The sequence below is a fragment of the Parambassis ranga genome, chromosome 20 (genome assembly GCF_900634625.1).
Source record: "Parambassis ranga chromosome 20, fParRan2.1, whole genome shotgun sequence".
In the NCBI taxonomy this organism is placed as follows: Eukaryota; Metazoa; Chordata; class Actinopteri; family Ambassidae; genus Parambassis; species Parambassis ranga.
The window spans coordinates 19,395,696-19,421,462 of record NC_041040.1 but is presented as its reverse complement, the minus strand read 5'-3'; the positions used below and the strand labels follow the sequence as shown (position 1 = coordinate 19,421,462).

Below are 25,767 nucleotides of genomic sequence, written 5' to 3'. Positions count from 1 at the left end.
TTAAATTTTGCACCCTGAACCAGTTATGGACAAGTCTGTGTGTCATGAGGCAGGCTGTAGGCATCAAATGAACAGAGAGGCTGGTATAAAACAAATAGGCACTCAGCATTTTTACTGTGTAAGTATTCCTGCTTTAGATTAATGTTATGATTAATGGATGGATTTGTGTTAGCAGACAGTAGCTAACTAGTCAGCTAACTGAGCCAGCGCATCGGCATCATGACTGAGGCGCATAATAGAATCTCGCAGTGTGACACCAACTACATGCAGAGTCTAAGCTCACATCAGTCCAGCACTATATTCATAAAATCAGTTTGATCTCAAAATTCTGAATTTGATCTCTGAATTCTGACTTTGATCTCAAAAATGTTACTTTCATCTCAGAATCGTGATTTTCATCATTAATTAATTGCTATTATTTATTAGTCATGCTAAATGAATGCTTTTCTCATGATGAATTAAGTACTTATTCATGGTAAATTATGGCTTAATAAAATGTAGTTATTATAAAGTGCATTCATCTATTTATTCATGCCCTCTAACTATGTATGATTGACTGATTACTTCTCAGCTTCAGTCTTGTTGAGTGTAGTTTCACCAACATCATATCATTACTGTTTTCAAGGTGTAAATAATGAGTGTCAGTCCTCCTTGCAGCAATCCATCCATCCATTATCTGTTCCTGCGTTGTCCTGCAGTGCCGCCCTTGCAGCAATCGCACTGATTAACTTCAGCTGTTTCTAATGAGTATGACAAGGCTCTCCCAGGAAGTGTGGGTTGAAGTCTCAGCAGCAACGGAATCCAGCAGAGTGGCGCAGCCGAAGCGTGCTGGGCCAGAGGTCGATGGATGGAAACTGTCCTCTGCTAGAGAGCATGTCTTGTTGTTTCTGTCAAGTTTTATGCTGTCCTCTTCTAAGAAGCATAATCACTTTGACAAACAAGTCCAGATGCCTTGCTTCAGTCGTCTCTAAGAGTATGACCTGGATGACTGAGAATCTTCATCAAACATGTTCCGAGGTGAAAGTCACATGACCATCCTGAGAGACAGAGCTGTGTGGACATAGAGGGTTTAGAGACATTCCATACCCTTCAATTCCATTCAAATTCAAGATGCCCCATGCTGTTCCATCCACTTACATTCAATTCCAAGTACCACGCTGAGTTTTTTTTCAGTGTTTGTCTATTTCAGAGCCTTTCCAAACTGTTCTCAGGTGTCCAGGTGGGTTTAAACAAAAGCATACTGTGTTTCTGCCCGGTTTCGAACCAGGGACCTTTCGCGTGTTAGGCGAACGTGATAACCACTACACTACAGAAACCAAGACTACAGCTAGCTTAGAGTCTCTACAACAGCAGGGTAACCTGTGTGAGTTTAGCATCTCTTTAGTTGCCCTGCTCGGCTCACCTGGGATAGGCTCTCCCAGGTGCATTTACGTTACCAGGGGCACAAGGATTTCCCCGGCGCAGTTGTTTGGTTTAGCCCTGAGAGGGGTGCTTAAGAGTGGGTCAACAGGTCGGAGTGGTGCGCAAGGTTATGGTAGTGTTAGTGGGAGGATGCGTAGGTGAGCAGGAGAGTGTGGGCGTTGTTGGGAGGCAGTGTGCAGGGCAGGGCAGAGGGGTGACTGAAGGTATTTTGATCGGAGAAGGTTTTTCCTCTTTCTCTCGTCTGCTAACTGTGCTCCGGATGAGCATGGCTCCCCTGTCCAGTTTGGTGTTGGCATTCCTTTACTTGTTTCCATTTTATTTGCAGGTAAATCTGTGCCGGCCAGCGCCTCCATTTGACAGGCAGCTATCACAGAAATTTCGCCACAGCTGAGCGCGTAGTCCCATCGCATCCCAACCATGGCATAGGTTGAATTACATCCAAGCCGGGCTGTGTTCATGATCATATGCTCATTTGAGACTACAAGCCTTCCCTTCACCGTCCATTCTATGCTGTGTACATTATTAGGAATGTGCTCTACAACGAGCAGATCAGAAACACTACAAAAGAAAGTAAGTGCGAGAGTCACAGCATGAGTACACACAGTGTGAACCCCCGAACAGATTCTCCCGCCAGCCAAGCAATCGTCCCCTCACAAACAACAAAAAATTGTTTTTAATCCTGCACTGGTTGGTTGGTTGACGGTGCCAAATTTGCTCCTGCTAAAGTCTTATGTCTTAGTCAGTTGTAGACAGTCCAGACTTTTATGAGCAGTTGTGGTTGGTGAAGAAGTGACAGTTAATCCAAGATCTTTATACAACATGGGCCACGTCAACAAGCAGACAGACAGCTGAATGCTGAGACCGACAGAGGATTGTACTGCTGGACTTGATGAGAATGAACTTGTTTTGCAAGTTGTTGCGGCCGAGTGGTTAAGGCGATGGACTTGAAATCCATTGGGGTCTCCCTGCCAACAGCGGATGTTTTCATCGCAGTGTTTTTTTCTGAGAATCTTCATCAAACATGTTCGAGGTTCGAGGATTAAAGGGTTTTCCATACGCCGCGAGAACAGAGAACAGAGAATTCGCTCCATGGGTGGTAAGAGATAAAAAAAAAATTCTTTTCGGCACGGAGGTACCATACTCCGCGAGACGTGTGTGCAGAACACCTCATATGGCCCTCCTACGCAGCGCATGTCACACACAAAAGGTTGAAAATGCAATTGTATTGTAAATTGTGAGCACAGTCGTGGTTACCTGGCCTAACGAGCTGATAATGTTCAGGGAAGAGGGCGTACAGCATGACAATAGATAGAAGATCAGTGTAGCTGACTGTAGCAGACCTCTGGTCTATGTGAGTTTAATTCTATGAACGTGTGGATGACTGTCTGCAATAATACATCCCGTCTCCCGGTGTTTAATGTGCGCGAGCTGCTGTAACACCGTGATCAATACTGGGATTAGTTTTTATCGCCACCTTTTGGACAGACACTCTCCTTTGTGCGCCGTGTTTCTCCTTCCAGGAGCTGTTTGCCAGCTGCAACTGAAGAAGCTCTTGGCTTCTCCACATTCATCACGCCCACAATAAATTCCGACCAATCACCGCATGGTTGACAAGTCACGTTAAGGCCCCAAAAAAACGATTTGGGCATTAAGACCTGCCGTCTGAACTTATTTTCCAAAGCAATTAGGATGTACGTTTCTGTAGTGTAGGGGTTATCACGGTCGTGCTCTGAATGGTCATGTGACCATCACCTCCAAGGTTTCTGCACTTCACTTTGCCCGGCTAGCTCATTCGGTAGAGCATGAGACTCTTAATCTCAGGGTCGTGGGTTCGAGCCCCACGTTGGGCGCATCGCTTTTGTCGCAGTGATCTGTACATAACAACACAGAGATAGAGATAACTGAGAGCTGAGAACAACTCCTCTTCCTCATTCTCAGCCTGTGTCTCGCTTAAGTCGTCACAGCCCAGTGTCACAAAGGTGGCAGAACAGAGAGGAAGCAGTTGGTCTGCTAGTTGTAGAGCACGTTCCTAATCATGTACAGCATAGAACAGACAGTGAAGGGATGGCTTGTTGTCTCAAATGACCATGTGAACCCAAAGCGATGGTGGTATAGTGGTGAGCATAGCTGCCTTCCAAGCAGTTGACCCGGGTTCGATTCCCGGCCATCGCAGAGTTTGTCTTTCTTAGCATCAGAGCTACGTGTGGTTTTTCTTATCACCATTTCTTCACAGGAATTTAAATCAGGACAACCAACAACAGCTGTACAGACAGACAAGAGCACAGTTTGGCCAAAGTATCTTCTCGTGACTTGACCTAAAGGTTATTTGATCTGTGCTTTCAAGAACCTCCTGCAAATGGGCTAAATGATGGATGCTGCATTCCATGCCGTTTCGCAGCTCATCCAAGCAGCCTCATCAGTTCTAACTTTTTGGTGGGGAAACATGTTTTATGTGTGGTGGAGGACCTCAGTGGGTGGGTCTGTGTGGAACTCATAAAACAATGGCTCTAATTACCTCATACTTACTAGTGTCGGTCTGACTGGCTGTGTGTGGTGTGTCCAACGACTGGCTAACGACTATGAGACCCCGTTTACACATAGCCGGGTATTTTGAAAAACGAATATTTCCTTCCCTCCGTTTTCCAAAACAACATCGTTCACACATCATCGTTTCCGTTTACATTACCACGCATAAATACGCCCCCAAGAGTGATCACGACTACGCGAGCCTGTGAATGGCAGTGTAGGAAGAAGGAGAAAGCCGTGCAAGCCAATCTGAAGCCTCATCGCAGTCTGGCTCTTTGAGTCAGAAGTTGTTCCAAAGTTGCTGAGCCTGGAGACCCAACATGTCTCTGCTCCTCTACACAGTAAGAGGAGCTGTATTTGCAAATGCAAACATGTAAAAAGTGCTGACACCAACAGGAATGCAAACGCTACCCGGAATGCTTCCATTACTAGACTACAGCCTACTCTGGCAGCCGTACTACACAAAAAAAGGTCGTACCAACTGACGCGCAGACTGCCGTTTTTGTCAGTTCACATTGAAACGCGAATACGCCGTTTTCCAAAATCTCCACTTTTGCCGGAGTTTTTTGGAAAGATTTGTTTTCAGAGGCAAAAACTCCAGTTATGTGCAAATGAAAGGCAGGAACGAAGGGAAAAGTATCCGTTTTTTAAAAATACTGTGTATGTGTAAACGGGGTCTGAGATTACAGGAGGGGGACTGGTGGACAGCCCATTGTTCTTGCTGTGAACATGTGACTTGGAGTGAAACTTCCTGGGAATGGATGGAAGCTGCATTGTATGTTGTAGAAAGATGATGTCTGAGTCCACCACCTCTGTTAAGGGAAGGTTTTTCCAGCTTGAAGTGATGTAGTGTGCCTCCCACCCGTGGTGTCAGGATTTCAGCCAAGTGCTCAGCCACATTGTATGTGAGTCAGCGTGACGATGATATATTTGACCTGTACTTCCAGGATCCTCCTGCAGCTTCTGGCAGTTTGTCAAAAAGTGATTATGCTTCTCAGAAGAGGACGGCATAGAACTTGAGAGAAACATAAAGATGTGCTCTTTAGCAGAGGATGGTTTCGATCCATCGACCTCTGGGTTATGGGCCCAGCACGCTTCCGCTGCGCCACTCTGCTGTATCCATGAGGGTGCTCGGTCACACCATGGTTTTCGGTGCATGCTGGAAGTACAGGTCAAGTGTATCATCTTCACGCTGACACGAGGTCTCTGTGGCGCAATCGGCCAGCGCGTTGTTAACCGAAAGGTTGGTGGTTGGAGCCCACCCAGGGACGCTCAAAGATGCATCCCTTGGTGGGCTCCAACCACCATGTTAAATATTATTTTTCGTCCTGATGAACCTTTTCCTTTCCACTGTGCAGGAAGTGGGATCTGCAATTAGAAAAAAATTAGAAAAAAATGAGGAAGTGACCTTTTGCAGCTAACAAATCAGAAAAAGCTACTGGCTGGATGTAGTGGGAGTTTAGGCAGAACAGCAACAATGCAGCTTCACCTCCTAACATCGACTACCCGACTCTGGGTAGAAGATTGTGTCTTTCCTGAACATGGCAGTGCCTGTAGGTGAAATATTTTGGGGCCACTTTTATATACAGTTTATAATGGCTGTCTCATCTGCAGATCAGTGGGGTTTACAAACAGCTGTAAAGTGAAAATCTGAACAAACAAAAGAGTGATTTCTTCTTGTCTTTAATACAGCACAATATAGATTTATTTATTACATTGGATTGGATAAAATATAAACACACTGATTATAGTTTTGTATTTTTAGCATATCTCTGTATGTGTGTAAATAAATGTGTAAAAGAAGGCTTTTTTTCAGCTGGTCCAAGTGAGTCTGAAGCCAGAAGGCAGGGTGGAGTACTGAGCTTGGAAAACGATGTACACTCTGTGGGAGGAGGCTGTGAATGGAGCGATGTTGGTCTCCTGGACAAACAGAGAGAAAAAAAAAAGAATGTTAACATACTTGTAAACATACACACATGGAATGATTGTTTCTATACATTTATATAACTGTATTTCATATTTAAATAACATATTTACACCACTCATTGTTTGTATTCTTCCTGCATAAACTATATTTACCCTGGTGCTGAACTTTTTCTTGTTAATAAAGTGTCGATCGATGAAATATGCCAGGGATCGGTGCTATATCAGTGAGAATTATATTAATGAGAACAATCGATAAATATATAAATAAATAGATATTAAATTCAAAATGACGTTTTATTTTATGCTACATTTTAAAAGACAAAGCATGCAAGTCTTGTTGATCCACTGTCAAAGGCTTTGAAGCTAAAGCTACCATCGGACTTAAATACTTAAATATACCTGATAAATGAAGATAACTCCACCCCGTTTGCATATTTGAAATGGGAAAAACATGATATAAATGTGGCATTATGAAATAAACAAAACAAATAAAAGTGCTCAAACTCAAACTCGTCGTACGATTTTTTTGGGTCGGGCCGAATTTCAGCTTTGTCGTGCGTCTTTAATTGGGCAGCGTACTGGAGGTCACGAGAGGCGATTAATGTTGCACGAACGGCGATCGGATGAGCGGCTGAATTTCTAACATGTTTGATATTTTTGTTGGCCCTCGTGAGAGTATCGCACAGTTTAAGCAGAGATACAGCCCGAAGTCTGTGTTTTTCCCCCACTGCGCATGCGTTTGCAGAACACGGTCGACGTCACTGCGCCTACACGAAATTGTTTCAGATGATAACAAACATGGCCCACACGCCATTGGACAGAATTGATGGAGGCTATATTTGAGGAGCTGAGGCAGCAACACGCAGCACAGATTGTGACTGACTTAGATTTTTCCTTTGAAACAGCAACAGCTCCGGGTTAGACATGTTTAATTCCGGTTCAATGTGATCACCTGAGCACCTGAATTCGCGTGTAGTGTAAGCAGTGACGTTGCAGCCGACCATTGCACCGTATTCGCACTGTGTGAGTTGGTGTTAAACACAGACTTCCCCAATCGCATAGTGTATTGGAGGCTTTAAGAACACAATGTAACTCCAAGTCAGTCACTCTTCTGTGAAATCAGCCTGTCCAGTTAGGATCAACACTGATTGTGAATCAGTTTCAGATGCTGTTGTGCAAATGGAACAGACAACAGGTGGAAATGAGAGGCAGTGATCAAGCCAAGCCCTATAAAGGAGAGTTTCTCCAGGTGCTGACCACAGACCACTTCTCTGTTCTCATCCTTTCTGCCTGATGTTTGCTCACTTTTGCATTTTGCCATTGGTGCCCTGTGCCCTTCACAGATGAGCAGGTTCACACTGAGAACATGTGACAGGAACTAGTTTCTTAGGAGGACAAGGGGCCTCTAAACTAAACTCTCTCATTCTTTGATGCTTCAGCAATCATGTAATAATAAACATCAAAGTAAAGTAAAGACTGTTACATACCACACCACAGTAAGGTCCAACAGGTGGCGAGGAGGCGTCTGGTCCATCATATAGCTTCAAGAAGTTGTTCTGACAGTCTCCGGGGTCATCGATACTGATCTGGGCAAAGGTGACAGTCACCACACGACCTCTGGGTGCCATGATGTCCCATTCACAGTGAGTGCCATTGGGATAAGTTCCAGGGTAGTTGGGGCTTGCGAAAGAGCCATGGTCTCCATACAGTGTGCCACCACAACCTGAGTATTACAGGAAGAGAAGAATATCATCCATTTGTAGTTCTTTCAGGTAGCATGACTACAGGCAGTCATAACAAAAACAAATACCGACCAAAAAAAACAGACCATAGAAAAAAAATAAACAGCAACCATTGTAGGTGTGACCTCTTTTTTAAAAGCCTAGTTAAAAATTAACCATTTGAGCTCTGACCGTGAGGAGAGGATGTCCAGGTGGCCTCAAAGCCATCTCGGGTTTGGGAAACGTCACTCTTAAATCGTAAGTAGAGAAGGTGGGATTGAGGGAAGATGGGGCTAGGCAGGGTGTTACCGCAGAACCGACCAATCAGAGGTGAGTCTGCTGTACTGCCGTTGCGAACCTGAGACAACACAGACCCTGGTTTTTAGTAAGTCACTCAGATATTAAAGACACAACACACAAAAAACACACAGTACAGTGCTACAACAGTGACAGTGAACATTGATACTGAAGATAAGAAAATCAGAATGCTGTTTGAAAAAAAACGTGTATAGAAAACAGGTATTAAAATTGAGGGTGAAGATGAAAGGTTTTACCACATGTCTGAACATGTGCCTTGAAAGTGTTCACTCTACCTCAAGGTAGTCAAATTGACAGCTGCTGTGGCTCTCTAGGTCAAAATTATCGAAGAAAAATGAGATGAAGTTGCCCTCTGGCGCCTTCAGTATTATGGTGCAATCTATGTTGTGCGGGTAGGTGTCAGGCCAACCAGGACTCTTCAGGTAGCCATATTCTTGTTCATAAGTTCGACTGCAGCCTAGAAACAACACAAAATTTGTATTTTATATTTTCTTTCTGTCACATCAACAGAACAAGTCAATCCCATCCCACTAAGAACAACCCCCATCTTTTGCTGTTCCACTCAGAAGCAAAAATCCTTATCTAGTGGACAAGAGCCAAGAGAGATTTGCAGATATACCACTTTTCATTATCCAAATTTCATTCATTTCATTTCATCAAGTATTAAAGGTAGGGTAAGAGATTTTGAAAACTCAGTGAGAGTCAGCCAGATTTTGAAAGTAAACACACGCCCCTTTCTTTCGGGGCTCACCCCGAAGCCACGCCTCCCAACCAGTCTGTGACCTCGGCCATCATGTACGTACCTCTCTGATGCGCGCAGAGCAGGAAGAGAGTGACAACCAGCTAACTATATGCGTAGGTGTGCCTCGGAGGATTGGCTGATGTTTTTAGTGTTTTATAGCTTCCACAGATGATTCATATTCTTCGTTTTAATGAGAAACTGCCGAACTAATCGGTTGCTATCGGTCGTTGCATCAGAATGAAATCTCCTACCCTACCTTTTAGCACAGGTCCCTATTCAGCTCCAATTCAAGACTGAGGTATGCATAATAGCTGTGACTCATGGTAATGGTCTTATAAATTATGAAGTTGTCAAAGAAGATGTCAAGAGGAGCCCATATCACTCCAGTGAATAGACACCATAACAGACCATAGTAGGTTGCAACTAAAACCCTCTTTCCATAGACTCTATATAAATATGGATGAAGTAGTTCCACCTCCACTCATTTTGCAAAAGTAAGGTAAAAATGTCTCATCTCAGTCACTACCACATTGGAAAAGGATACCATGTTGGAACCAGAGTCTGGAGGACGGTCAGCCCAATGGGCCTGGTCCTGCTCAAGGTTTCTCCGGTTAAAAGATTTTTTTCTTGCAACTGTCACAAAACTGCTTGGTTCCCTATATGAAATGAAAATTAAAAATATACTGAAGTAGATATTTTGGTTTTCATCCTGTATAAGGAACCTACCGGCAATTTGATAGGTGAAATTGAGGCCATTTCCCATCATGAAGGCGTCAGATTTGAAGTGTACAATGATTGTCCTGCCATAACTGTAGAAGTCTGGTGGACGACCATCTGATGCACAGAACATATGTGACTGCCCATAGTCCCCCTGGAAACAAGAATCTTATGAGATGCTATATCAACATATCAGTGTAATTATCTATAAACTTAAATCACTTCATGTTTTAACACAGATCATTTTATTGATAAGTTGACCAAGGGAGATTGATAAAGGTTTCTAAAGATGAGCGATTCTAATAAGCACTATATATTAAAGACCATTTGTTAACTGTGGTATAGCAGGACAGGTCAGCACATGATCCAATATTCCAAAATGTTCGTGAAAGTGATTTATATATATATGTATATGTATACACACACACACACATATATATATATTTGTGTGTGTGTTATATCCCACATTCTGCTAAAGAAAGTTTACAGTTTAACAAAAAAAATAATTAATCTGCTGAATTAGCATGATGGCATTGCTACTAAACCACAATTTCTTCTGTAAAATACAGTTTCAGTTGATGCTCATCATATTATAATGATAATCATCAAAACTGCGAAATTAGTCATTTTAATTATCCAAAGATTTGCTCATATTTATGGACGTGCTTAAACCCACATTGACCCCATTCAGACCATTATGTAATCAAACAGACCATAGTGGGGCCCAGGCCGTATCCCACTCTAACCAGTTTTGATTTTTTTTCCTCAATCTGAACAGTGCAAATCTGGTTTAAGATGGATTAATCAATTCGCTGAAATCTGGCTAAGGACTGAACACAAATGCAGCTATCGAATCCGGCTAGTGACACACTTCTGGGTTCAGTGGTAAACTACAGATGTAGCCACAGCTCTCCAGGGGGAGACTGACGGAGATGTGGCTGCCAATGTGTTCTTGGCAGCCACTCTCCGCCGATTCAGTCATACATATTCAGTCAGTGTGCTGGAGGCAATATGGGTAAAGTGCCTTGCCCAACGACACATGACAATGACAACCCGCTCTACCATTAAGCCACTGCTGCCCTTAAACATCTGTTGAACTACTTAAACTTGGCCAGGAGTTTATTTTTGACATAGCTACAAAGGAATTAATGGCATTTTCCCAGTCTGAACAGGGTCTTATTTCTCACATTGGCTCAAATTCTAGGACTTTTCTGAACTCACCAGAGGCCAGTCCTTAATTTCCAGGTAGTTGGTGGAGCAACTTTGGCTGGGCTGAAGTACAAATGTCTTAACTGACACTTTGATTGTCTCTTGGGTGGGAGCATCCAAAAACCAACGGCAGGAAGTGTAAGGGGGGTAGCCAGCAGGGTAGGAGGGTGAAGTCAGGGTCTGGACTGATGTTGTTGCATTTAAAGTCCCACCGCACACCACTGACGGAAAAAAACGGAATAAAAAATATCTTCATGATTATATATACATTTTTATTGGAAATGATGGAATGGGCTAGGTTTTTGGCAAAATCAGGATCCTTGGTGTTGAATAAAGGAAGGTCAGGGTGAAGGATTAGTTTCTGTATTTGAACTTTGAACAACAGAATCAGGGACACATCAAGAAGGCCTGCAAGGATCCAGAAAACTGGTTCGACAAGGCGACCAGATAAATTCAAGATGTGGATATACCAACATGGGATACTGTCAAGGGCAGAGGCCACTGTGTTAAAAAGAGAGTTGGTTTACTGGGAGACTGACACATTTAATGTGCTGTAAAAATGCAGAAAGTGTCTTACGTGGTATTGCTGTGTAGGTTGCATTGAATCCTTGCCTCTGTACTGAGCTATCGGTGACAAAGTGGACGGTCAGGAAGTTTCCACTTGACACAAAGTAAGCAGGGATTGAGTTTCCACAGAATGTCCCGACAAGAGGAAAATTTATGTTGCCACCATCATACACCTGATAGAGAGGAACACATGATGAGTGAACACACAACCATTGGCAGTGTACTGTCAGTGTGGCATTATAATAGTGTATTAATAGATAGAGCATCACAATATTTGACACCATAGACTCTACATAAAGAAGGATGACTTGACAGGTCCCCAAAAGTGAGGCCAAAATATCTGGATTGCCCCCTAGTGGCTGGCTGCAGTATAAGTCAGGAATCCCGCCCTCTCCATGTTAGTGGATGGGATAACATATTTTTAAATTTTTTAAATGGTAAATGACTTTACTGCTAGTTTTATTTTTACCTGTAATTAATGCACTAGGTCGTTTGTGGTTACTAAAAAAGGAGAAAGTAACATCACATGATGGTCAACTGAGCAACCAAGCTACACAGAGTGCTGTGTCAAAGACGTGGGTGGTTGTTTGCACACATCTCAACAGCTACTATGCAAATTCTGATTCCAAGATCATCATCATCATCGTTTTCCAACACGGCACCACTTAATAAACATTTTGCCATCACTTTTGTACAACGTGCACAGGAGGAGCCATGTTGTCCATGTTTATAGACAGTCCATGGTTGCACACCAGATGAAAATAGAATTATGTATCTAAACATATAGCTATAAGTAGGGATGTCCCGATCAGGTTTTTTTGCCCTCGAGTCCGAGTCATTTGATTTTGAGTATCTGCCGATACCCAGTCCCGATCCAATACTTTCCGGACTCTCTATAAAGGCACTCATTGCAGCAAAACCTGTGTGTGTGTGTCTGTGTGTGTGTCTGTGTGTGTCTGTGTGTGTGGCGCTACCGCCACACTGGGAGATTTCACACACGCAGCATAGAAGTCTCGAACCCAGGACCTCTCGCGCCAAAAGCAACTGTCATCCCCCTACACTACAAGACACAGAGCCACCCTGCATAGAAGGCATTAACTTTGACAGCCCTGATAAATATATATCCGAGTCCTGATCGGGAGGTAATGTCCAATTCCGATCGAGTCTGAAATCACGTAATCGGGCCCGATTTCCGATCACGTGATCGGATCGGGACATCCCTAGCTATAAGCACCAGCTTGGGGAAATTTACTTTGACATAGTCGAAGCGGCAGGTAGAGGAACTCTCAAGATCAAAGGAGCTGAAGGTCAGGTTGATCGCCTTGTTAACCGGCATCTCAATGGTCCAAAGGCAGTCCATTCTGGGCTCATAGCGACCATCCAGGTTGGGATCGGGTGAACCGAACATGCCCATGGGTGTGGACAGATAGCCACCGCATCCTTGAGCTGGACCTGCAGGCAGTGTAAACATAATGTAATTGTTTCTTCAGCTTGCTCACATTAGATGTGATTTGAAAAATGAGATTGTTGTTCTGTCATCTCGGATGCTCATCTTTAATTATATTAGATTATAAAGCTAATTTAATCAGGAATTATTTCATAGACTTAGTATCAGAAATTAGAGTCATTTTAACCTACCAAGTGTTTCACTGTAAACGGCTCTCCAGCCGATCCCGCTCACTGAGGCATCGGTCCTGAATTCAATAAAGAGCTGATCGGTGGAAGAGCGCAAATTAGGTGGAAGGACTGATCCACAGAATTTCCCCAGCAAGGGTGCCAAGGTGTCCTGTCCATCATAAACTGCGACATAGTCATAGCGACAGGAAGAAGATGCCTCCAGATGGAAGGTATTGAACCTGTAGAGTGAACACACAAAAATTCATCAAGGGCTGAAAGTGTGTAAGCCCTTACAAGATAGGTATGTTTAGGCCTTTAAACTCCTAGACAAAGTCGAACAAGCTGTTATAAGGGTCATATGTATTGGATTGAGGAGCAGTATTGTATCTTTCTGAATATAAGATGAGCCATGTTTTTTTCAAGCTCTTTAGTGATATCCAGGGCCTTCAGCTGAATGACAGCTTTAGTTACTGGCAGCATTTTTAAGACTTTATGGCCTCATCATCTTCTAACTTTACAACCTGACACACTGTATTTCTTGACTGCTTAAGGGTTGTTTGCTGAGTCAGCTGTGTGCAATAATGCCATGTAAAAATCTCTGTTTTAAGATGTTTTTCTAAAAAGTACACCATCTTATATTCAAAACAATGCATTGTATTAAAACAGAAACTCATGTCAAATACACATGTTCATTCAAACTACTCCTGCTATATGATCCATGCAGGTCATACAGTCAGTGCACTCTTACTTGAGATCCATCACTCTGTTTGCTTGGACTCTGATGTGGTAGGTACAGTTGATGTTGTGATGGTAGTTTGCTATGGAGAGTGCTGGACTGCTAACTGTGCCCATGGTGCCGTTAAAGAATCCACCGCATGCTGTAAAGAAACACACGTCACACTAATATCAGTGCATTTTTTGGTCTGAAGACAACATGAGTTAGTGACCATTATCTATAATATAAGAAGACTATTTCTATCCCATACCCTCCATACTTCCTCTAAAAACACCAAATCAACCACAACATATAGTGTCTGCTGACAGTGAAGCACAGAGGTGCCAATGTGACGTAAGGGGGATGTTGGTTCAGAACTAGGGTGACTTGGGGGAGTCATGTATTCTGCTCTATAGTAAAAAAGAACTTCTGTACAGCATTTCAAAAACACAATGGATCATCGATGAATTGCAATAACAGGAAAAGAGAGATCCAGAATCATTGACTAGACTGAGTTAGGGAAATATTGGAATAGTGGAAATATTTCTGGTGCATTCTCATAGCAGAATGGATACAGAAACTTCCTGTATCTGTAATCAGATCAATTACTACAAAGAACTGGACCCTGCAGATACTAGCTACTCCTCCAAGGCACAAAATGTTTGGTGTGGAGTGCAGGCTTTTATGTGGATCCCTGTAAAGCTAGAGAAGCTTGAAACCTTCACTGGAAGGTGTCTTGGGAGACCACTGAAGGACGCTAATCCTTGTCTAATGTTCCAGGCCAGAGAGATGAGTAGAATGCTTCTTTATGGTTGTTCAGGGTCTGCAGTGCCTGGTAAACTGGAAGAGGATCCATAGGAGCTCTCCTAGATCTAACAGCCTCTCAACTTGGACCCTGAACTTATTAGAATTTTTACTGGGCCAACCCTGACAAACTTGCAGGGTCCGTCTGGAGGTGTTTTTCAACTGGAGGTGTACTTTAAAGGTTCTCAAATTGTTCTCTCCTTCCTGGAAAGTTAATCTAATCTAGTCACATGATGATTTTGTTTACATTACATACTGTACTGTATTAAATTTTCCATTATCCATAACAATCTAACCACAGTACAGAGTGTAGCAGTGAACTGTCTTTATTACTTACGGATGGCTCTGTATTCTGCCATAAACCCTCTGCTGGCGACCACCGAGTCAGAGTAGAACTGGAGCAACATAGGGCCAAATGTAGTGACCGGTGCTGGGATATTACTACCGCACAAAGTGGCAAGAGCAGTCCCAGTATTACCCAGATTATAGATCTTCAGACCATCATACTGACAGGTGGAGTGTGCTAGACAAGACGGAGATGGCATGGATGTTTACTCAAGTTCTAAAACTTAATTGTATTTAATTGTCCAAACTGCTAATGCTAGCATTTACCTTCGACCTGGAAGGTCTGGAAGGTGAGGACAACCACAGTCTTTTCTCCAGCATCTATGATGTAGTTGCAGTTGAGGTTGCTAGGATAGTCAGCTGGATAATTTGGAGAAACCACACGACCGTTGGAAGCCGTGAAGTTTGCACCGCATCCTGATGAACAGAACACATTTTATTTTAGTGCATGTTGTCGGACAAGCAATGATGTTTAGTTACTTGACCTTTTTACTTTTTTGTATACTTGGGCAAATATCATGGCCATTTCTAAAAGCAATGAACACATGCAGTGAAAACTGAACAACAAAGTGTGTGTTTCCCATCCAGTCTGATGAAGCTTAACAACACACACAAACATCTAAGAGTACATTGTGGTCTTATAAACACTGTAAGTCCAACAGGAAGGTGTTTTCTTACTGGTACTGAAGGAGAATGAAAACCCTCTGCCTGGGGTTCCAGTAGCCTGGAATCGGCTTGTGATGATGTTATATGGAGCAACGATGGGTGCTGGGGCCACCGAGCCACAGCCTGTCGACAGCAACGCCTCGTTACTTTGAGTGCGACCCGACCACACCTGCACAGACATAAATGCTGATTAACCACCGATCTACTTATTATGAGCCCACTCACCTTCCCTAATGTAATATGGTCAAAAACAGTTCAAAAACATCTGTGCCAAATATGGTCTGGAGATCCCAAGGTCAACATGCAATACACCACAGAATGCAGTGGAGAATGATCTTGTGGGCTAACCAATCAGACAAAGTGTAGATAAACAGCAGTAGAAAGCTGAGGGCATCAGCGAGAGCTTTGCGCTGGTACCTTGACATAACTGTTTTGGCAAGACCCAGTGCTGTCTGGAATCTGGAAATCACTGTTGAAGCTCAGCTCCAGGTGGTTCCCCTCATGGGCAATGATGTGCCAGGAACACTCTACATTGGCGGGGAAGTTCTGTGGGTAATTTGGAGACTTGACTGTTCCTGTATCAGCATGGATCACCCCTCCACATCCTGCCAGAAAACAAAAAGAATGAGTGACTGTAGAGTGCTTGACAGTGGGTATGAGGTGTTCTAAAATGTCTGCTTTTATACAGCTCTGTACAGCTGCTCATGATATTAAGGGCTGATGATCAGCAGCACCTTCTCAACGTATTAAATCCTATGGAAGCAGTAAGGGGGGACTTGGCATATCCCAAATGTTTTTTTTTTTATGGCTTCACCTTTGCTAAAAACATAATAGAGTTTTATGTCGTCTTTTGTCAGAGGTTGTATTTTCCTAATACTAAAACCCAACAGTGTTTGTACAGTACAAGTGTGATTTACACTAAATTTAGTATGTGAAGCGAATAGAGTTTGTGTCAATCATACCTGAGGAATCAGCTGACCAGGAGGCCAAAAATCCTCCTTTAGACACACTATGGTCAGCCAGGAAAACAACAGCAAGTTTGTTCGACCCTGACTGGATGGTCCCTGGAGAGGTGTTACCACAGTACTGGCCGATAACAGGGGAACCAGGGGATCCTCCATTGAAGATGGATACAGAATCCCAGCCGCATGTGCTGTGGGGCTCCAAGTTGAAGTAGCTGAATGTCAGCTGCAGACAAAGATAAATAAATAAATATTTAAGCCATTCTAACATTTTAAATATCTGGATACCCAAATACTTAAAGTAAAGTAAACTTGCTTAGTTAGGAGCTAGCTGATTAAAGCAATTAAGAATTTAATTAAAAAAAAAATCAATAAAGCCTTTAGTCTTTAGTATTTCCTTGTTACAACTGGAACTGTTTCACCAGAGGATCTAAGGCTGTGGGCTGTAAAGCAACTTGGAGCCAGCCGCATGTGGATGTCAAAGATTAATTTTTAAAACAAACATGGAGCCTGTGGTTATGTGAAGTCACCTGGTAAAACCTGCGCTGCTTGGATATAGCAATTTAAAGTCCATTCAGTCAGAATGGACAGACAGAAACTCACCACAATTGTATGACCCACTGGAGCCTCTAGCAGCCAAGCACAGCGACTCGGGCTGGGATAGTCATTTGGATAGTTGGGACTAGATAACATCCCTCCTTCACCTGTCTGCCAGCCTCCACATTCTGCAAAGAGAAAACAATGTTGCTCACATGAAGTTGATAAAATATGATGTCCAGTATTTTGGCATTGTCTTTAGGGAGAGTAGGATGTGAGGAGGACAGAGAAAACAGTCAGTGTCTGAGGAGTTACAAGCTCTAACACATGGCTGAAAGTCAACAAATCTAGCAATACAGGGTCCTTCTAAGCAACCCGGTCTGGTGTGGACTAGACCTGTTTCAGTGGCGATCCACATCATGGCATTGCTAAACTCGGACGGAACTCAGTGCATAGTCTTGTACGATGATGGCCATGTTCTGTGCGAATGTAGGTGGGGCCTATATTAGCATTTCTAGGGTCCAGTTCTAAAAACATGTGCTGACCAAATGGAAAGGTAGTTACGTTTTTCCATTAGCGAGAGATTCAACCTCAGGAACTACAGAGGGTGGCCTGTCTGTGGCCCCTAACTGCAAATAACTACAGCACCTTATGTCAGTTCGTGTGGTCAGTTGAAAAACAAACATTGTATGAAATGCTGTGCTGAAGTACATTCAGCATACCCTACAACAGGGGGACAACATCTCTGGTACAGCACCCATTTGAAACAAGCCTAGCAGTCACAAAGATAAACAAAGGACAGAGACAGGACACAGGGGGAGGGGGAGGGGGAGAGAGAGAGAGAGAGAGAGAGAGAGAGAGAGAGAGAGAGAGAGCGAGACTCTTACCTGAGAACAAGTATTTAGCTTTGAAGCCCAGGTCTCCCTCAGAATTGTCAGTTTGAAAATGGACATAGAGCTCTGGGGTAAAGACCACTATGGGAAGTGTAGGGATTGTCTGTCCGCAAAACCTGGCCAACAGTTCACCATTTGAGTCACCTGAGGGAAGTGAGAGAATTGGACTGAAAGGCATTGCATAATATGTTTCAATGAATATTCTGAAGCTTTACAGTGTAAGGTTATTGAAAGGTTTGAAGTCAAGGTAAGATGTAGTAATCTGCTGGGTAGAAGTACACATGTAAACCTGCTTAATATAACTGATTGTGGACAGAAAATAAAATCAATTCAAAATACTACAGCAGATTAAAGTATGCACAACATCTGAACTGGAACAAGTACTGGTATTGGTACTAACCTAAGCGGAACTGGAGGTAGTCTAATTCACAAGTCTGATGGTTCTGCAGATGTAGGTCTTCTATCAGCACCACAATGGAGGAATTGATGTGCTGAGGGTTCTGAATGAGCCACTCACAGTTGAGGTTGTTGCTGTAGTTGGACACCAGGTAGTCAGGGGAAGTAAAATTCCCACCCACTGGGTTGTTCAGGACTCCACCACAGACTAGCAATAAAAAACATACAAAACTACTTATTCAAGTGATGTGAATTACACAACTCATTTTTTTCACAGATATTTTTTTATAATTTTGTTAATGTCTTTCTTGGAGGATGGCATCATGTACATGCTGATGACACACTGCTGTGTTTATTTATACTAACACCTAAAGAGTTGATGCCAAAACGTCTAAGCCTTCTGGTTGTAAATAACAAATACAGTGTTTTTAGATTAAGATACATACATGTGTTTAAATGTGCTGTGTTTAAAATCGCTTCTCATTAAGAGTTTTTACTGATTCTGGCATTTGACATAGTGCCTGTTTACCGTCTGTGTGTTGTAAACAACTAGACATTTACAGTTTGGAAGACTGGGATAGAGACTGAAATGGAGATCCATGCCCACATTTCAGCTCGGAAGGCATTTAAACATAATTCACATTTATTATTTATTTATTTATTTATTATTATAAAGACTATCAACCGGTTATTTGGACACATTAATATAAGTACAACATTCCTTATTTATGTAAATAACTGTCCTTTTGCTTAGACTAATGACCAAAATAGGATTTATTTGCATAGCGATTTGACCAAAAATCCTGTTTCTTAAAATTGTTTCTCTAAATTGACTTTTCAGATGGACACTGTGGCTCCACATCTACCCATTGTACAAAAATTTGGTTAAAATATCTATATACATTTAAGATGTATATCTCAGCCAGCGACCAGGGAGCAATCCAGAAGTTCTGGCCTCAGTTTTGGGTAACTGTCACGGCATCCATCTTCATATACAGTATATGGTATTGACAATATCATTGAAACTGTGTGAGTGACAGACAATAACACATTCAGTCTGATTCAGTGCAAACTGGAAAGGGTTAAAAAAAAATCACTGTACAATAGGATAGGTGTGAATGAATATAATAATAAGACCGTTCAGAGAACATCTAACCTGCAGGTTCATCAGAGGAGTAAGAAGCTGTGAAGCCACCATTGGACACAGAAGCATCAGTCTTAAACACAACCACCATGGTGTTGCCAGACGAGCGCACCTGAGTGCCAGCTGGAACAGTACCACAGAATCGCTGCAGGCGAGGAGCGTCAGCTGACAGACCATTGATTACCTAAAAGATGTAAGTTGTGCTTATTACGCGACTTCTCTGTAAATAAACATTTTTAATAGAGTTTTGCTCATCTGGTATCATAAAATCACTTTTTGCTTTGATAAACAGTGCGCCCAAAGAAATTCACAAGGGTGGTCAATCATTTCTATACCAAGAAAATATTCTTAACATGGACACCCAGGTGGTGTCAAATTTTGACTCAAATTTGATCTGCATCCTGAGCAGAAAATAAGGATTTAATAGAGTAATCTTAATCACAGAAAACAATTACTACAAACTCACAAGAATTTATAATTATTGTATTCTATTTATTCTATGGTAAACATGATGTTTCAAGTAAAAATGTAAGGAAACACTGGCAGGAAGGAACTCACCTCAACATAGTCAAATGTACAGAAACTACCAGAACCTTCCAGCCGCAGGTCATTGATGGTGAGTGTAACCCCGCGGCCCTGTGGTACCACCAGCTCCCAGCGACACAGCCTGTCGTGCGGGTACAAGTTGGGATAATTGGGAGAGGAGATAGTTCCTGAGGGAGCGTTCAGCTGTCCTCCACAGACTGCAGGAAGAGGAAAAATAAAAGAACTTTCAAATCACATTTTATAATATAAATATTTTTATCATAGAATATATACCAACTCAAGTTGTAAAATTAGCTTTCAATTTTAAATGAATAGAAATAATGATAAACAGTAAATATAAATATAATGTAAAAATCACACAGAAAATGATCGTACCTTCCACGCTGGCTTCAAACCACAGCCTGAATCCAGCTGCGTTTTCACTGCTGTCGCTGACAAATCTGACGAAGGCAAAACTGTCAGATGTTTCCATGGCAGCGGGTAAGTTACTGCCACAGTGCCGGCCCAGCAAACGCCCTGAACACAATAAAGGAAAATCAGTTTATTCTATCAACAAGTGATTATATGTTGTGTTTAACTTATTTCAAAGAGTTGAATGAGTTGTAAAATGAAGAGATTTCAGTTCCTCATCAGGTCTGTTAAAACATCAGGTTAAACTTGGGGATGTATTTTTTAGGTAAGAATGGAGTAATTGTGTGTATTCTCACCTGAGGCATTGTACTCTCTGACCTCCACATAGTCACTGGAGCATCCATTAGAGCTCTGCAGGCTGAAGTTTGAATAGCTAAGTATGAGGTAGTGGCCCGTGGGTCCTTCCAGGTACCACTCACACGTAGAGCTGTCAGGGTAGTTGGATTGTGGAAAGCCAGGACTGTGAATCATGCCGGTCTGTCCGATGAAAGTGCCTCCGCACGTGGCTGGGCGGAATTGGAGACAACAGGTAACAGAAAGGTAAGAATCAGGACAACTTTTCAGTTTTTATTTTCATTTTCAATTTTTAGTTTTTGCCTTTTTTCTTTTCTTTTCTTTTCTTTTTTTTAGGTGGACAGGTCATCGTTGCTAAAAATGCTAAAAAAAAATCATAATTGCTGTTAAAATTTTGAAAATATTTTTTGGCCATTTTACGGTATTTTTTCAGATTTTCTTGACAAAAGTACAATTCAACATTAAGAATACAAATAGGCCACAGTTCAGTGTGTAGAATCTCAAATGTTTTATGTCATCTTACATTTCTTAAAATATATTTTTATTTCCTGTTTTCCTGTGAACTACAAGATCTGCTCTACATTCAAAAACGAAGCCCTTGTGCGTTACAGCAATTTGCTTACCTATGGAGTACTTTAACTTGAACCCTTTGTGTGTGACGCTGTTGTCAGTGCGGAACCGGAGCAGCATGAAGGAACCTGTTGAAAATTGGGTTGATGGTCGAGTGTTGCCGCAGAGCCGGGAAATTAAGTTGGCGTTCAAAGTTGAACCATCTCGCACTTCCAAGTAGTCATACAGACAGCTGTGAAATGCAGACAAATGTGAGTCTTCCTTAGTTTGACTTCTTGTTTTATTTTGGTAGTCTAGTTTTCAAGTTTTCTTGTCGCACCAATGCAAGCAGATGTCCCATCATGAAAGCATTTGTCCAATCAGGTGCAGTCAGCGCTGCTGATTTGATTGTTGGTCTGTCAATCTGCTGCTGCTGGCAATCTAATTACCACTGTTTAGTGAAAGCAATATTCTGCATATGATATTGAAAAAAAAACATGTGCCATTAACTGACCAGGTTGGTAGACACAACTCAACAACTATGGAGTATAATATACAGAAAATCAACAAAAATGAGTTGGAGAGCTGTGCCAGCAAAAACCTTAGAAGTAAGATATTACCAAAAAGGTGAAATGGAGAAGGTTTCAGCTGTACCTGGTTGTGGGCTCGATGTAGAATTCATCCTCAAAGTCGATTCGAACAGCTTCTCCGTTGGGCACTGTGAGCACCCAGGTACAGTCAGTGTTTTGAGGGTAGTTCTGAGGATAGTTAGGTGAAGTGACGTATCCTGGAGGATCATTATTATTCAGCTCGATGAAGCCTCCACATGCTGAGGAAACATAAAAAAACATAACAAAATCGTTTTATGCTTACAAACAAAGTAGAAATATTTTTAAATTGTAAGACATATTTATAATAATAATACTTTTAATATAATAAATATTATTAATTATAAATTATAAAACTTATAATATAAAAAATGAGTAGTGTCTGTACCCTGGCTGTGGGCTTCAAAGGTCAGCTTAAATCCATTGGCTTCGTTATTGGAATCAGTGTGGAAGAAAATAAAGAGGTGGTTGTCGGTAGTCTGGAGGAGAGCCGGGGGACTGGAACCACAAATACGACCTCCTAGTAGGGGAGATGATGCATCCGGACCATTTCTGAGCTGTGGAGAAAGAGGGAATGAATAATGAAAATACACCATGTAACTCCAAGTCAGTCACACTTCTGTGAAATCAGAAGAAATCACCTATAAAGGATGAGAGCAGGTTCACACTGAGCACATGTGACAGACGTGACAGAGTCTGGAGACACCGTTGAGAACCTTTTGCTGCCTGTAACATCATGCAGCATGACCGGTTTGGCGGTGGGTCAGTAATGGTGTGGGGAGGCATTTCTTTTGGAGACCCGCACCTGCCCTCCGTGTGCTAGCCAGAGGTACCCTGACTACCATCAGGTACCGGGATGAGATCCTCAGACCCATTGTGAGACCATATGCTGGTGCAGTGGGCCCTGGGTTCCTTCTGATGATGACAATGCTAGGCCTCATGTGGCTGAAGAGTGACAGCAGTTCCTGCATGATGAAGGCACTGACTGGCCTGCCCGTTCCCCAGAACTGTTGACTGATGTTTTAATCCAGGTCTGGGAGGAGATCCCTCAGGAGAACATCCACCGCATCAGGAGCATGCCCAGGAGTTGTAGAGAGGTCATACAGGCACGTGGAGGCCACACACATTCTGACTTGTCTTGAGGAAATTCCACTCAAGTTGGATCAGCGTGTAATGTGATTTTCCACTTTTATCCTCAGCTGTCTCAGCCTTCTCAGAATCCTTACATGCCTCGCCTTCCTCAACTACCTCATCCTCAGCTGCCATAGCATCCACAGCCCCCCTGAATGTGTTCAGATGACTCAGCCTCTAGCTGCCTCAGGATCAACAGCACCTCACCTCCGCTGGCACAACTTTTTTTTTGTTTGTTTGTTTGTTTTTTTTCTGGCAGCCACATTTCATCACTGCCACTTGCATCCTTCTCACTCATTACATTCAGTTTCCAATACATAACAATTAACAAAAACTAGTCTGTAACTGACAGAATTATCACAGACAACAGTCAGAGTTATAATATAACTATACTTAAACTATAACCAGTGATGCTTATAATCATACACTGACTGATAAGCAAAAATAAAATAAAAAATAAAAAAGTTGTTACATATTTCAAAATATATTATTATTGTCATTATTATTATTATATTTTCTATTCTATGTGGTTACCTCCAGGTAGTCTCCCGAGCTACATCCTGTTCCAAAGCCTTGAATCTGGAAAGGGTTTTGGAAGGTAACAGAAACCCTAAAGCCGGACGTCACCATCACATGCCAGCTACAGTCCAGACCGGGCAGGTAGTTCTGGGGGTAATGGGGACTGCTTAGTACACCTCTGTCTGTGTGTAGAAAACCACCGCAGCCTGAAAAGATAAAGAAAAGTATTATGATGATTGAATGATGATGATGATTTTATTATTATGATCTTGTATTGGGAGTGGGATCCGAAAGAAAATGTGTGGAGAATGAAACGCTGTCATTCATCTAGTACGGATGAATAAACAAAACATAAACATATGATGTAATGGATGTGGAGGGCAGGGAGGTGGTCGATGGCACAAACACAGCAGTGGACTTTCATAAAGAGGTCGAGAGTTCACATTCCCCTGACACAGCAGCTTTAAAATGCAGTAGACGTTTACATTAGAACTACCGCCGTGAGCGCCATGGCAACCAGTCCCCCCACTCATAAACAGGAAAATGGTTGAACCAAACAAAAGCATGGATTGTGTATCTGTGTAGCAATAATGCCTATCTGATGTGATCTGGCTGGTCCTATGTGCAGCAGATGTTTATGAATTTGCTTTAAAAAGTGAGTGAGACCTTTGGAGTAGGAGGCGTTAAAGCCTCGACCGCTGACATGGCTGTCTGAGGAGAAGTGGATATACATGGCGTCTCCAGTTGTGTGAAGAGAACCTGGGGGGTCTCGACCACACACATTGGCCAGGATAGGGGAAAGATTGGATGCACCTGGGGGTATCCACACACAGACACAAGGTTATAAATTCATCATTAAGGTCTGAACCGTAGACTGTATATAAAGATGGAAAATGCAGCTACGCCTCAGGCACTGCCATCTTGGATCCAAAGTTGAGGGGGAAAGTGGAAGCATCATCACTGTTTCACTCCCAAACACCCAAACACTTCCACGTTGAGCTCACCCCTCCATGAACTTTGTGCATAGTTTATTTGCTCCATTGGCTGATGATAGTGATGTTACTTCCTTGATTTTTAGGCAACAATAAATCCAGGTGTTTGGGGAGCTATCATGTCATCCATCTTTTTATACAGTCTATGGTCCAAAGTGTGAAACTAGCAGCCAAAAATGTGCATTTTTGGTTACTTGGCTTACCGTCTCTGATGACAATGCTATCAGAGAAGCAGGTGCGGAGGTCCTCAATGTCAAGAAACAGGAAGTTGAACTCAATAGTTGAGTCTGGAGAACGTATTAACCAGGTGCACTCCTGGTCAGGAGGATAGTTTTCAGGCCAGCCAGGAGAATAGAGGAAGCTTGGAGTCTCTCCAGCTCTCAGAATTCCTCCACATGCACCTGACATGCAAGGGCACAGCGTCACACACATTAATGGTATTTAGTTATGTACACAATGACTGTAAAATGTTGGATTTCCTGTTGTTCTATAAAGTTTTTATAAAGGTAAACATTTTTAGTCCTACTATGAAAACAATAAGTTGTATTGATATTAAACAATATATATTCTATAGTTTTTATGCCTACCTTCATTGCCACCATTATTTCTCTTCTTTTTCCACTATACAGTAACATAACATAGGCACTGACCTGGTGGAATAGTGGGGGGCGGTCCAGAGTCCTGTACGGCGCTCCATTCCACGAGAAAACCTCGTCCTCCTATCACTGAATCTGACTGAAACTGCAGAGTGATGGTGCTTCCTGAACTTCTTATTGGAGGGGGCAAGGACACACCGCAGAGTTTCCCCAGAGGGTAATGATTAACAGTGGGCCCGTCAAATAACTGCAAAGGAAACAAGGATTATTAAGACATGACAGAAAGCATGACCGCCTGAATATTATATGCCGCACACCAATGACTGACGATGGCTTTACAGTTGCACAGTGTCATATGTGTAAAATTTTGTGACAAGAAGCTCATATGGTGCCTGCGATACAACAGTTTCTCATCATAACTGTGGACACAAACAAGACAATCTTACTTTCAGATGGTCATAGAAGCAGCTATACGTGTCCTCTATGTCCATGTCTAAGAAACGGATCTGGACGTAGCTGTCTCCTCCAACTGTGATGGTCCAGCGGTAGTTGGCATTATTAGGATATGTCCTGGGATACAGCGGGGACGCTATCTGACCATATTCTCCCGTCACATCAATACCATACACTAGAAGACAGTGAGGACGTAAAAGGTTTTTTAGGTTACTTAATGTAACACACAGAACATCATCAACTTACTTTATCATATCATAATACATTTTTGATCACTCAAAATGTCTTGCAAGAGGGAATGTCTAACTTATTGGTATAGTTAGTCAATATGTGACTCAAAAACCAGCTCCACCCATATAAAGCCCCCCTATATACAGTGGTCATTATCAATGCTAGCATTCTGGCTAAAAACAAGGTTCTCTCGTTTCAGTGTGGCAAGCC

The 25,767-nt window shown here is 42.4% G+C and overlaps 1 protein-coding gene and 3 non-coding genes across 4 annotated transcripts in view; 2 read left to right on the top strand and 2 right to left on the bottom strand.

The window, feature by feature from the left end:
* Positions 1-1,243: 1,243 nt before the first annotated feature.
* On the bottom strand, positions 1,244-1,316 carry trnav-aac (transfer RNA valine (anticodon AAC)). Its single transcript has one exon. It is a non-coding gene; the product is annotated as a tRNA-Val (tRNA).
* Positions 1,317-3,199: 1,883 nt separating this feature from the next.
* On the top strand, positions 3,200-3,272 carry trnak-cuu (transfer RNA lysine (anticodon CUU)). The gene has a single exon. It is a non-coding gene; the product is annotated as a tRNA-Lys (tRNA).
* A 250-nt stretch (positions 3,273-3,522) lies between these two features.
* trnag-ucc (transfer RNA glycine (anticodon UCC)) lies at positions 3,523-3,594 on the top strand. The gene has a single exon. It is a non-coding gene; the product is annotated as a tRNA-Gly (tRNA).
* A 2,021-nt stretch (positions 3,595-5,615) lies between these two features.
* Positions 5,616-25,767, bottom strand: part of cubn (cubilin (intrinsic factor-cobalamin receptor)) — a 40,463-nt gene continuing 20,311 nt past the window's right edge. The window contains exons 38-67 of the mRNA XM_028432839.1: positions 25,320-25,501; positions 24,928-25,120; positions 24,481-24,678; positions 23,952-24,098; positions 23,301-23,491; positions 22,024-22,192; positions 21,682-21,856; positions 21,102-21,280; positions 20,481-20,690; positions 20,149-20,289; positions 19,786-19,970; positions 19,240-19,411; positions 18,088-18,291; positions 17,682-17,831; positions 16,861-16,982; positions 16,258-16,483; positions 15,713-15,900; positions 15,308-15,464; positions 14,897-15,046; positions 14,622-14,807; positions 13,514-13,643; positions 12,787-13,004; positions 12,401-12,600; positions 11,159-11,321; positions 10,594-10,802; positions 9,382-9,526; positions 8,189-8,370; positions 7,788-7,953; positions 7,362-7,597; positions 5,616-5,868 (exon numbers count right to left, since the gene is read on the bottom strand). Coding sequence (XP_028288640.1) covers positions 5,761-5,868; positions 7,362-7,597; positions 7,788-7,953; positions 8,189-8,370; positions 9,382-9,526; positions 10,594-10,802; positions 11,159-11,321; positions 12,401-12,600; positions 12,787-13,004; positions 13,514-13,643; positions 14,622-14,807; positions 14,897-15,046; positions 15,308-15,464; positions 15,713-15,900; positions 16,258-16,483; positions 16,861-16,982; positions 17,682-17,831; positions 18,088-18,291; positions 19,240-19,411; positions 19,786-19,970; positions 20,149-20,289; positions 20,481-20,690; positions 21,102-21,280; positions 21,682-21,856; positions 22,024-22,192; positions 23,301-23,491; positions 23,952-24,098; positions 24,481-24,678; positions 24,928-25,120; positions 25,320-25,501 — 5,282 coding nt within the window. The 3' untranslated portion in view covers positions 5,616-5,760. The remainder of the gene's footprint in view (positions 5,869-7,361; positions 7,598-7,787; positions 7,954-8,188; positions 8,371-9,381; positions 9,527-10,593; positions 10,803-11,158; positions 11,322-12,400; positions 12,601-12,786; positions 13,005-13,513; positions 13,644-14,621; positions 14,808-14,896; positions 15,047-15,307; positions 15,465-15,712; positions 15,901-16,257; positions 16,484-16,860; positions 16,983-17,681; positions 17,832-18,087; positions 18,292-19,239; positions 19,412-19,785; positions 19,971-20,148; positions 20,290-20,480; positions 20,691-21,101; positions 21,281-21,681; positions 21,857-22,023; positions 22,193-23,300; positions 23,492-23,951; positions 24,099-24,480; positions 24,679-24,927; positions 25,121-25,319; positions 25,502-25,767) is intronic.